Below are 12,905 nucleotides of genomic sequence, written 5' to 3' on the forward strand. Positions count from 1 at the left end.
CTGCAAAGTTTCATTTATTTATCTATTATCTATCTACTGTGTGCGGCTTTAAACATTTCAGTATTTCCAAACGTTCCTTATTTAATAAAAACCAAACACAATGTGCTTTCGATCAACATATCTGCCCAGGAATGCCCGTTCACCAAGATAACATAATCTTGCTCTCACCGTCTCCGCAGTGGCTCCCCAGTACATTCCAGTTTTGGGGGATATTCAGGTTGGCCATGGCCAGCGCCACGCGACGATCCATAGCCCAGCGAGAGCTCTCCTGGCCCAGGTTGAAGAGGCTGCTCAGCTCCTTGTGATCCGTGGAGGTCAGATGATGTCCGTGGATCACCAGGTGCTCTGCCAGGTCCTGAGAATAAAGCAGTAGGATACAATGATTGATGATTTCACTTGGACAAGCTAATACAAGTTTGGAGAACTTTATGCCTTGAGGTGAGTGGTTCACTATAAACTATTAACTGTGAAATAATGTCATCCTTTTAGCCAACACTTTTTTTACTTAATAATTACACTCATTGTTTTTCTACGATGGACATTTTTTTGCAGGCTTTATGAATCCGTGTACAAACACATAGTTTTTACCACAGGGACGCACAAACTTGCATACAATGCATATGATTGTATTTGAATGTCTTCCCTACCTGAGCATCATCTTGGACATACTCCAGTGAAGCTCCGCCCACCCAGGTGAGAGGTGTGGTTTCAGAGCACAGGTAGGCCTGGACAGAGACCATCTCTGCCAGGTTATGGCCTAAAGAGGGACACAATGCAGCTTAAGCCAAACCTGATGGCAGACTTATATGTATCTCTATGTATGAAAAAGAGCTGTGATATACAGAATGTGTCCTTCATTCTCTCAAAAATACAAAAATATAGCAAATAAAAAGTCCACAGTTTGCGATAAATGAATGAAAATCGTTAAAATCATACACAATTTATCGGTAACAAGCTAAAAATTTAAAACCACTGCTATGGTGCCTATTAATGCCTTAGATATTTCAGCCTAAGTACCTTAGAAAATGCCTGAGTACGGCTAACAATGCTCTCAGATTTTCATTGTGTACGCTAATAAAAACATTTTTTCTTTCTTTCTTTCTTTCCTTTTTTTATTTTGATGGAGAAGGAGACCTGGTTTTAATCGTCCAGCCATTGCAGCGAATGCACGAGCCTGCAAGACTGCCTGTCGTCTGTGTCGACCTACACGGAGGCTCAGTAATGTTGACATATTGTTTATGGAGCCGTTTGCCTCCTGAGAGGAAGCTGATAAGATTCTGTGTCTTTCCAGGCCACTAGTCACAGACAGTGTGTGTGTGTGTGTGTGTGTGAGTGAGTGTGTGAAGATTCAACTAGTGATACGCTGTTCCTGAGTATATCAAAGACAGGAGTGGAAAACCTGGAAGTGTCAGGATTGTCAGGATGCGCGTTGTTATGTCTGTATTCTAAATAACTTCTCTTGGATTTGATGGAAAACATAGCAAAGACATAAAAACATACACAGTAATGCAGTACACATCATACAGACATACGCATGCACATACCGGGCACAATAAAGCAGAGCATGACATCACTCTGGGCCCTGGCGACATGGACCAGTGTGGATCCCTCCAAAACAACATAGACCTCTGCATCCTCCGGCACCGAGTCTAAACCCTCCAGCAATGCGAAAACTTTCGCCTGGCCCTGAGATAAAGAAAGTTGAGAGAGAAAATAAAAAAGAAAGATACTAGAAAGGAACAAATATTTCTATTCCTAAAAGTACAGGCTCATTTTAGAGGAAGACTCTATTCTAATGCAGTGTTCTACATTTCTGTAAAGTACACCAAATCCCTTGACAGCATTGCTCTGGAGGGTACAATAAAACATTCCCTCTCAATAAAAACAGGAATGTCTTAGTGTATACCGCAAAGACCTGCCCTGATCCCAACAGGCCGGAACACTTTAGACTCCTGATCTGAGGCAGAAGAAGGCGAAATAGGGCAGGACAGTCACACTGATAAGTACAGTGATTGGCAGCCTTCACAGAAAAACTTTGTGCGGCTCAGATGTGGGTGTGACAACATGTTAAACATCAGTCCCACTAGAACGTAAATCCTCACTTAAGAGGCCAAGGTTGAGCTGCTCAAATTCTAGGTCACGGATTAATCTGGGTCTGGGTAACGTTTGAAATTGTTTGATACCAGGCAGACTTGATACCAGCGCCAAAATGATTTTTTAAATACCTTTTTTCTTTTTTAGAAAAAGAGGACAACATACTGTAATGCAGCTGTAGAAGAACATTGCCTAAATAAAGTGCCGTAAAAGTGACACAATTTTAATTTCGAGCCAAGAATAAGTAAAAAGGTTACTGAATCTAAGCCTGCTCATGCCTGCTTTTGATGTTGACTTTTTCAATACTCTGGGCTACAGACGTATTTCAATGGTTAACAAAAGTGTATTGAGATTGGACAACCACTGATCGACATATGCAAAAAGTTTCAGCACACATGGAGCAACATTATTATTCATCTGAAGTTGCGTTTGTGTCCACCTGGATGTAAGTCCAATATTCTCTTTTAGCACCATTTCTGGTCTCCACCAACTCCTAAGTGAAATATCTGGCTCTTTAGCTGCTAAAAAATGCTCCACAATGTTCACCAGCTAATCGCTACCACTACCAGTCTGCAAAAAGTTACATCTAAGTGAGCTGAAATATCTTAAACCAAGGCAACATACTGTATGCTTGTTTTTCGTCTGACAAGATATATCTTCTCACCAGGCAGTTTTCAAGTGAGAGCGTTCTCTTGTTTCAGGCTTTTATTTGTCCTTGATTATCTTGATATTAAAACTTCTTACTAAGATTTTAACACTGGTTCTGAGTAAGTTAATGCATGAAATTAGAATTTCCAGGATTATAAAACTGCTTCATCAACACTGACAAGTACAAAACTGCTTTGTTGAAGTCAAAATGTATTTGTATTTAATCGAATGTACTTGTTTTTAGTCTACTTTTAAGAAATTCCGGGTTTGTTGAGACTAAATATTTTTACTAGCTTTAAAATCTTGGTAGCTGAGATGTTGCCCTGTTTCGTTAGCAGATTATGTTGCTTATTTTAAGTAAAACCTGACCAATTTAAGTGCTTTTTTTCCCTTTATTTTGAGAGCAGGGTTTTTGCAGTGTATTCGAGCTGGGTTGGTGAGAGCTGTGAGACTCAACCCAAACGTTAAAGCCACGGCTGTTGAACAAAAACAATTATCTGTGAGTTTGTCACTATGAGCAACCTCTGTCACCCTACGCAAAATCATTTATCCAATTTTAATATAAAAATACTGTTACAGCTTTAAACATATCAGGGGCCAAGCTGTTTTACTGCTGATAAATGTGTCTAGAAATCTTTTACAACTGTGACTGAATTTGATGGCGGATCTTTTACAATTTGAATATCAAGACTAAACATCTGCTTTTATCTTTATTCCCTCAGAATACATAAAAACTTCCAGTGCCACCAGCCTGCTTTTTCAAGCTGCCGCTTTCCACCAACGTCAAAGAAGAAATCTATTGTAGAAGACATCAATTTGTCCACCTACAGTGGCCTCAATAGACCAAACAGCAATGCAGCCACACAACACACTGTGTGGGTTATTCTGGGAAACGTATCAAACGACTGACTGAGGCAGGAGTAAAGGAGACAGGTGGAAAGAGAGCAAATGTAATTTATAATGCTTAACTTCAAACACATTGAAAGATTAGTGTTGGATGACAAAAGAGTGAGTGTGTTTATTTTAAGTAGTCTCCCTCGCTCTTTTGCTCAGGAGAGTCTATCTATTACCCTTGCATCACCTCAACAGCTGACCTGATTTCTCACGCGATATAACTGAGAGGCTTTTCTCTTTACTCCTCTCCCCTTCTCAGATACACTGTTGGTAATCCTGCCTCCACGTCTCGCCGTCTCACCTAATCCCACCTTCAGGTTCGCTTATCCATATCTTTACTCCTATTCATTGACCAACAACATCAGGTTTACCTTAAGTTTTATAATGCCTGCGCAGCTTCCCCAATGCCCACATTAAGACTCCTCACCTCTGTGTGACTGGCCAGACGTTGACCACTAATGACGCAGTGACAGATACAAAAATGGACGTAACAATGGGGACCATGAGTCTCATGATGTCTCATCACGTATTAGCTGGATTGCCATGCATTTTGGCACAGACACACATGGTGCACAAAGGATGAATCCTAAAGACTTTGATAATCCTCTGTCTTTTCTAGTGTCCAATTATCTAGTTAAGTATCCGGACAGATTGGCACAACATTTTGTGGACATTCATAGTCCCCAGATGATGTATCCTAGTGACTTTGGTGATGCTTGAATTTTCCTTTTGGCACCTGCAGCAAATTGACAGCAGATCTATGTGGCTTTGAGTGAAATATCTCAGCGATTGATTTGATGGGTTGCCATGAAATCTGGTGCAGACATTTATGTCCCCCTGAGAATCGCAGTAATTGTGATCCCTTAACTTTTCTTCTAGCGCCACCACCAGGTCAAAATGTATTTTAATGTGTCTAATAATTTGTTTTTTACCTGAGAAACGAATGCAATTTCCCACTAACCTCTGCTTTATGTTTAATCTCAGTTAGCAAATATTAGCATGCTAGCAGGCTAAGACGAGCCACGTGGTTAGCATTACTTGCTAAACACCAGCATGTTAGCGTTGTCATTGTGAACATCTTAGCATGCGATGCTAGCATTTTGCTCCGAGCCTCACAGACCAACGTTGAGTTCTTCGTGGAACGTATTCACTCATGTGCGAGCCTACATAGAAAACAGAATGTTCAATGGTGCATCCGCATTAAAGGTTCTGTGACCTTTAAGTAACCTCAAGATGAAAGAAAATAGCGTTATAATCATGTCAGATTAAAAAGGGTTCAATTGACTGAATACAGCGTGAGCAAGAGCAGAGAGGCATTAGCTCTCATTAATGTTTGTGTACATTGTTATGATCCCAGATTGAAACTAATGAGACAATATTTGATCACGGTCCTGCCCTGTTTGACTACAGCTTGACCTCACAGACAACAGATCCATTCAAAGGTTCAACACGACCGGAAACATCACAAATCAAACTGATAGCAAACACAAGTTCCTTTCCAACTCTGAGTGAATTACAAAAAACACTATCACTATGAATGAATCACAGAGTTACTGATTTACTAGTTATATACACAAATGACAGGCTGCTTTTGTCACTGTTGTCCTGATGGATAAGATTATTTTTGTCCCAAGATGCTATGATTCAGTGCTCAAATAATCCAACAGCAAAACCCAGAAATGTTTCATTCAAAGTTCAATAAAGTCCCTGTTTGATCAAAGTCCAAAACATCAGTCTCCTGTTATCATGGCGCCCTCGTCGACCCTACCGCCAAATCTAAAGAACATGCATTAACTTTAGTGAACTTTAAAGTGCTGTCTTGATGCATGAACAGAAACCAGTTGTATACCGTCAGATACAGCATTTGATGCATTTTCATTAAGCATAATGGTTTGGCCATGAGCACAAAACCTCTGCCACAGACTTTGGGTTTTTATAAATGTGGCTGCTGATCTCTCACTGCATTCCAAACTCAATTTGCAGAGATTTTCCACACGGATAACTAACTCTTGAGATTAACTGGAAAGGCTGGTCTCAAACCTGTCTGCGAACTGGAGCACATACTCACATACAGAGGCACTTTCCTCCTGCTCAGCTCCATCTGCACAGCAGCTGCAGGCAAACAGGGACATTAAACAGACATTTGAGAGAAAACTCTCAGTGAAAACTCCTCATTACTCCTTTGGTTATTTTGGTTATTCAGCCTGCTCTGATCCTGAAGAGATTATCAGACCTTATCTGCGCCAAGCAGAGTCTCTCTGATGAGACAGGATCGTCTTTTGATCTCAAGTATGTGAATAATGATTTTAATGATGATACTTTCTACCTTGGTGTGTAGAGACAGAACCACATATGTCCAAATCTGCAGTATGTAACCTACTCCTGCATGTGTGTGTGTGCTAAATTATCGATTGAGTTTCAGAGCTGCAGGGTTAAGATCTGCTCTTTATCAGTGGCTACTTCCTAAACTGGACACAACAGCAAGGTCTTCATTTAACAACCATTTTTCAAAGAACTGCTTCCTGCGAAATCACATTATCTCTTGCATGCACATTTATACTTATACATCTAATAGTGATAATAGACCAAATGCTATGGTGAGCAAAGGCAAAGCATGAACAAACCAAGAGGAGTGTGCAGTTTTTCTAAGTGTGTTAGTTTTATGGCAGACAAAATGCTCATCACAGCTGGCACTATATTGGATATTTATTATTAAACACCATACACACAAACATTTGTGCTATTTCTTCACAATTCCAATGAACTTAACTCATACTTTAATGCTGACCTACTTAGCTGCAGAGCAAATTTGAGGCTTTTTATGTGGCTGTATCTCCCCACTGGAGCAGGGCTGACGTGGTGGCAAACTGTCCGTAACATCACAGGAAGCAGACACGTTGATAAACAGCCAGTGGAAAACGCTTTTGTGATGTACCTACCTTACAGGAGCCCAAACTCCGGCACAAATAACCTGACAGAGCGCTTCAATTTAGCAGAGGGAGACAACAGCGCCTAACTCATCCTCCTTCAGGTGTCGGTGTCAGAGCTACAGGTTGAGAGATGGCGTTCAGTCGGTGCTGCTGCTGTTTCCAGCCTGGCTCCACTGACACAGCATCCTCCTCTGTGACAGCGCTGATGCTTTCTGCCTTCCGTCCGCTCAAATGCAAATTCCTCCTCATGTGTGAAAGTTGGCCGTTTCTTTGAGGTTACAGCGCCCTCTAATGGAAGGCGATAAAACGGCGGCAAGGGGTGATCAGCCCTGCATCTTCAGCTCGGTGTTATTGCCAGTGGAAATGCAACACATGAGTTGAGGCCATTTATCAGACCGTTTGAACATAATTATAAGTCAGTTTCAATATTACAAAGATTTATTTCTATCTGCTTATAAAACATTTGTCAACGGCAAATATTATGAAAACCCAAAGCAGACGTTCATGGTGAATCATTCACACGCACACATTTACAATTGAAAGTGTAATTACAAAACTTCCAATAAAAGTAACGCATCACATTCTCTCTCACTCACTCACTCACTCACTCACTCACACACTCACACACTCACACACTCACACACTCACTCACACACTCACACACTCACACACTCACACACTCACACACTCACACACACACAAAATGCATGTTCTTTGTTGCCTGTTGTGTTTTCAGTCACACCGAGTTAAAACACCAGAGTGAGACCATGGGGTTGTCAGTCCCTTAAAACCTGTACCAAAATGTTTCTGTTTGGTGAAGTCTGTGATCTGAAATCATGTCAGGAAAAATAGGTTTAAGAGTTGTAAAGGCACTCTAACCCAGTCTAAAAGCAGTTTTTTTCTTTTGCTCCTCTACAAGCCTCAGGTGGTCTGAAGCTGTGGTCTTGAGGTGCTTGCTTCACCCTGGGCCAGGCCATTAGACCTGCTGCTGCCAGAGCATGGCACCTCCTTTCTGGGGAGGGAGGAGGCGAACATTGTGTCCAACATGCCCAGCACCTCCAGGAGGTCCTGCTGGTAGTCGATCTCTCTCGCCACCAGCTCCTGCAGACGCAGCAGCTGACGGTCCACGACCGGTGACTGGCCGATCACCGACTGATACACATCCAGGATCATGTCAGCCGCTGTTACGAGGACAGGAGCGAACCTGGGGTCAACCAAGTTCCTGGAGAAAAAGCAGAAAAAGGTTTAAGTAACCACGTAGCAATATATATTTCAGCATGATTTCATGTACAAGCTAATACATTATGTCTATGCTTGGTTATGTTCACTGCATCTTACCCTATGAGGAAGTTGAGTAACTGAGAGAGTCCCTGTTCATCTCTTCCTGCCAGAGCGTTCTTCAATGTTCCTCTTCGATCCAGCTCCTTCATAACAGCGACTGTGATCTCTGGCTTTCTCAGTCTTGTCCATGTCTATAAATACAATGTAATATCCTTACATATTTTGAAATGTTCATTCAAGAAAATTTTACCCACTGATTAAACTGCTGCTCAGGTTATAAATATAAGTATTGTATACCTCCAGAGCTGTATCCAAAGCCTTTGATACATTAAATCTTTTGAGCTGCTTGTCGTATTTGGCCAAATGCTGTTTCACTGGCTTACTGACGAGATAATCATCCTGGAAAAAAGAAGGAGAACCAAGAAAGTAATTATCAATGGTGAGAAAGAAAAAAAAAAGGAGGCCAAGTTCCCTTGTTTAAGAAACTCAGAAAGTACAGAAATAAAAGGTATTAGTCAGTTTGACCTCGTCTTTTGCAGAATTCAGTCAATGTGTCTCTTAGGGAATAATCACTCAACAGAACACATCATGTCTCAGACTGTTGACCTCAGCTACTTCATGTCAGCAAATATAAAAGTACCTGTTTAGGGACGTAGTTCTTCCCTTTCACAAAGACACGATAAGACGGTCGTCGCCGCTGTTGGCCAGAGATTTCCTTAGACTCTTCAAGGTTTTTCCTGTGTTTGAGACTCAGGATACCGTTTGTCATACCCACGACAATGGACTCATCATCCGGCTGAGGAGAAAAACATGTTCTTAGTTTTAGTGTCAAGAATTCAGACTCTGTTTTGTCACATGTCTCTTTGAAGAGCAGTGAGCTGGCCCGTTAATGCTGTGCCATGACTGATATAACAATATGGTATAATATACATTCATATTTATCTCAAAACACACAACAAAGACCATGGTGGTGACTGAAAAGCAAAATCCAAAAGCATCGAAAGCTAAAAGTAAAAAGGTCTTGTAAGTTCACTCTCTGAGGTTGCATATTGTGCTCTGAAAACCCTGCTCCCTCATGCCAACTCTAAGTGGAGAGGAAGTGCCACTTCATCTTGTTTCCATTGAAATCTCTGGCAGTACTGGACATTTCTGTTGGCTCCTGCAGAAACAATCTGTCACTTTGCAGTGTAAGAGCTGGTCTCTCAAATAACGGCTCCTTGTGAGGGAAGCCAATGCTCATGGTTATAGGCTCCAGTCAGCCAAATAAGGTGTCTCCCATCTTGGGTGACTGTAATTATCTAGTATAATTATCATACATTTTGTTTCCCTTATCTGAATGCACATTTCTACAGTTAATGCACCTTTAAACATAAATAAAACAACACATGATGAAGGGTTGAACTTAATTTCTTACAGCCAAAGCCAGACTGAGAATGGAGGCAGCGTAGTCAAAGTTGTGGACCACTTTATAGTTGGTTGTGTTGTACACTTTTACATGCCTGAAAGACAAAAAGAGGCTCTGCGTTAAAATAAGGTTCATATGGAAAAATTACTTAAGTTTGCAACTGCCTCTGCAGTTCAGAACATTTTTTCTTTGTCTGCTATGTCAGACACGCACACTGTCCATACACCTGTCCCCGTACCTGTCCAGAGACGCTGACAGCAGTCTCTGTCCGTTGCTACTGAGACACAAACAGGTGACCGTTTTGTGATGGTTCCTCAGTGACACCAGAGGCTGCCCTCCTTTCAGCAGGTCCCACACTTTCACATAGCGGCCGCCTAAAGACATTGAGAGAGAGAATATCTTTTTTTAATGCTCTGCATAAACATCACTAAAAACAATGTATCTGTGTATGACTGCAATCACATAGTGTAGGCAAACACTACCTGCAGAGACAAGGAGTCCCTCTGAGGGATAGAGAAGCAGACTCTCAACTGGTTGGCCGTGGTCCATGGTCATCACACTCTTATCCACTCTGGCATCAAACAGCTTCAGTGTGTGGTCATACGATCCTAGGGGAATGAAACCAAAAAAAAAACAAAACTACAATGATTGTTAGTCACATGAAAGCAGACCAAACTCCTTCATCATGATTCTCATACTTCCATCTGCTCTGGCACACTGTCTAACAACTCAAGAGTAGCATCTGGAGTGTGGTTACTCTTTTTTTTCTGCTGTTACAACTAAATTTGCACATTAATTCTAGGTATATGCTATTTTTTTGGTTTGAGACTGTTAATGTTTCTTTTCATGCAAATTCATTTTTTTTTTTAATTAGAAATTCAGCAGTATATAGTGCAGGAAACGCGATAGTCAAAAGCCAGTGTTTCTTTCTGATTAATCTAAAAATCACTGTGACAGGTGATGTACATCACATAGTGGTTCTATTTAAAAAGTCTACAGGTTACAAAAAGTGTCAAAATATCTTGATAACTCTGGATGGATGCACCAAACACTGATGCTCACTGACCACACACTTAATGTCCTTTCCTCCCTCTAACTTTTCCTCAAACCATTTTTAAAATGCAGCGTCCATCTCACCAGTAATGAACAAATCTCTGTTGAGTTTGCTTGTGACACCACAGCGAATATAATCTGTGTGTTCTTGGTAGGTGGTGAGCTCAGTGGCATTTGGGATGTCCCAAAGTCGACAGGTGTAGTCGTCCGACCCTGTGAGGATCTGGTAACGGTCTGAGGTGAAGTCTGTTACATGGACAGCCCTGAGCAGTAAGAAAAGGATGGATTACATTTTCATCAGTTTACTTTTCACAACCAGACATTCATGAGCCAGTAAGACAGTTCACATGTTGTCAGAATGTTTGAGATCATCATGAAAATTCAGTCGATGGATCACTCAAGAAATCATCATTCAACAATTTTTTTCAAATTGTATGCAGTAGGAATCTGGGTGTTGAAAAGTAAAGCAAGTATGCCATATTTTTATATATATATATATATATATATATATATATATATATATATATATATATATATATATATATATATATATATATATATATATAAAAAAAAATATAGCATAATGTTGAAACAAAGCCTACAGTAATAAGGGACATAAGGGATACCTACTTTGTGTGCCCTTTGAACATCCTGAGCGCCACCTTGCCACTGACATCGAACAGTCGGACCACAGAATCCTCACATCCCGCCACGAGCAGCTGACCGTCTGACCTGAACCTCCCACTGTATGCCGTGTCCTTAAACCGTGTAAATGTCTTCACAGGTTCATGAGAGTATGGCCCATAAATGTGGATCTGTAGAGAAACCAGTGTTAGAATGACAACATATTTCAAATGTTGCATGCCTAGTACTTGATTATTCCGAGGCCTGACTGGAACCACAATTGTTTTAGGTTAATTTGAATAAACACAACTAAGCTGAATTAATACAAGAGAGGCCAACATACTCTTGTGAATGCTGTCACAGCAAAGTTATGTGGAGCCACTGGGGAGAAGTCTATGTTTGTGATTGCTCCAAATTCTTTTATCTGGACAGGAGCCTGTGAGGAAGGGACACAAAGACGCATTGTTAAAAACGAGAACCAAAATAAGGTTGCGCTACAATTGCTCACAATGATATTCAGACAGCATACAATAGAAGAGACTAACCTTGTAGTTTTTCCAGTACAGTGTGTCTTGTGTGACTTTCTCTCCAAGTTTAGGATAGACTTGGATTTTTGTAGGTTTAAATGAAGCCATTTCTGTGCTGATCACAAAATACTCTGTCTGCAACAACAAATGAGATGATAATTTCACGCAATGTAAACATGAAAAGCTTCAACAAGGAGCTGGAACAAACATAAACAGAATATGATATAGTCAGACTGATAGAATAAGGTGTTTTTAACAACTTAAAAGCTGTTTTAAGGTCAACGTGGGAAACTGGATGGTAAGGTTTTGATTGTCTTAGCCAATATTGTCTTGATGCACAACAGCACAACCCGCAAAAAGAAGACATCAAATTAAACAACACGGAATGAAGTGAAAAAGAGTTCACGATCTCGTTTTGCCGAACAGTATCACAACCCACCAAACTGTGCAACTCGTTAAGGCTAAGCTAACCAGTTCACTATTTCAGGACACTTAAGTTCTGCAATAAGATTTATTGCTATGCTACTAAGAGCTAAATGAAATTTTAAATATCTAATGTTACGGGAAATCATTTCCTAATAGCTAAAATCACACGTAATGTTACTGGCTTGAAACCAAAAGCAGCTTATTTGACATGCCTGAACCAACGTGTTCAGTACTTACAGCAGAAGTTAGTCACCGTTAGCATGTAGCCGGCATGCATTTTCTACTAAACTGCATTCTGGTGATTCTCACCTTTGAACGAAAGATCCAAGATAACTGGAGACTTGTTTTTATAAGTATGGCGTACTATAATTAGATGATACCGATATTAGTTGTCCGCGTAAACCAAAAGTTTCTCATTTTAAGTAGTTATCACGTTGCCTCTCGGTGCACTGGAGGACGCCATGACTACAAACGTGACCACTTCCGTTATGGATTCCATATCTTTATTGTTCACTGTAATGATGCACAATTCACACCCTGACCTCAAACACTTTCTTTCTCTTTTTATTTATTGAATTTTTTAAACACTACTGACGTTGGAACGGCAACCCTACATTTTCAAAGATACATATTAATGATCTTGATTAATTTGTAATCTTCCTGTTTAAATCTTTTTCCTATTCGGAGTCTTGTACTGATTTGAGCTATTTAAGTTTATTATTGTTTTAACATCTATTTTAGTAAAATATTTTGAGCTGCTGCTAGAAGTATATATATATATATATATATATATATAGGTACAACGATAAAAATAAACGAGAACATTCACAGACAAAAAAAATAAAAATTAACTTGTTTTTAAAAAATGAATGAACTACTTTTCAGTTAGTGTAAAGCGGGTTATTTTTGGGCGTAATCTCTGCGACTACAAAAATCTGACAAGAAGGACTTAACAACATAAAACAATAGAAATCCATATTTAACTGGCATTAAATAACGAGCATGGATGTAGAAGAACTGTGG

The 12,905-nt window shown here is 40.2% G+C and overlaps 2 protein-coding genes across 2 annotated transcripts in view; both read right to left on the reverse strand.

Annotated features, from left to right (window-relative positions):
* The window catches only part of LOC121606408 (rho guanine nucleotide exchange factor 28-like), a 35,928-nt gene extending 30,191 nt beyond the window's left edge, over window positions 1-5,737 (reverse strand). The window contains exons 1-4 of the mRNA XM_041936714.1: window positions 5,705-5,737; window positions 1,545-1,686; window positions 648-757; window positions 169-355 (exon numbers count right to left, since the gene is read on the reverse strand). Coding sequence (XP_041792648.1) covers window positions 169-355; window positions 648-757; window positions 1,545-1,686; window positions 5,705-5,737 — 472 coding nt within the window. The remainder of the gene's footprint in view (window positions 1-168; window positions 356-647; window positions 758-1,544; window positions 1,687-5,704) is intronic.
* Window positions 5,738-6,993: 1,256 nt separating this feature from the next.
* On the reverse strand, window positions 6,994-12,339 carry utp15 (UTP15 small subunit processome component). Its single transcript, XM_041936945.1, has 12 exons — window positions 12,192-12,339; window positions 11,475-11,591; window positions 11,273-11,365; window positions 10,936-11,120; window positions 10,390-10,568; window positions 9,735-9,860; window positions 9,491-9,626; window positions 9,262-9,346; window positions 8,488-8,643; window positions 8,145-8,246; window positions 7,905-8,038; window positions 6,994-7,788 (listed from the first exon to the last, which is right to left on the reverse strand). The coding sequence occupies exons 2-12, from the start codon at window positions 11,562-11,564 to the stop codon at window positions 7,488-7,490; spliced, it is 1,587 nt and encodes a 528-aa protein (XP_041792879.1). The 5' UTR covers window positions 11,565-11,591; window positions 12,192-12,339; the 3' UTR covers window positions 6,994-7,487.
* Between the last annotated feature and the right edge of the window lie 566 nt (window positions 12,340-12,905).

The sequence above is a fragment of the Chelmon rostratus genome, chromosome 5, assembly GCF_017976325.1.
Source record: "Chelmon rostratus isolate fCheRos1 chromosome 5, fCheRos1.pri, whole genome shotgun sequence".
Taxonomy (NCBI): Eukaryota; Metazoa; Chordata; class Actinopteri; order Chaetodontiformes; family Chaetodontidae; genus Chelmon; species Chelmon rostratus.

Excerpts from the sequence above, each read along its gene's own strand:
- utp15 (XM_041936945.1), bottom strand. The coding sequence starts at position 11,564 with ATGGCTTCATTTAAACCTACAAAAATCCAAGTCTATCCTAAACTTGGA. Across the intron at positions 11,366-11,474 it reads TGTACTGGAAAAACTACAAG|GCTCCTGTCCAGATAAAAGA; the intron begins GTTAGTCTCTTC and ends CCTTCCTCACAG. Across the intron at positions 10,569-10,935 it reads ATGTTCAAAGGGCACACAAA|GGCTGTCCATGTAACAGACT; the intron begins GTAGGTATCCCT and ends CTTACTGCTCAG.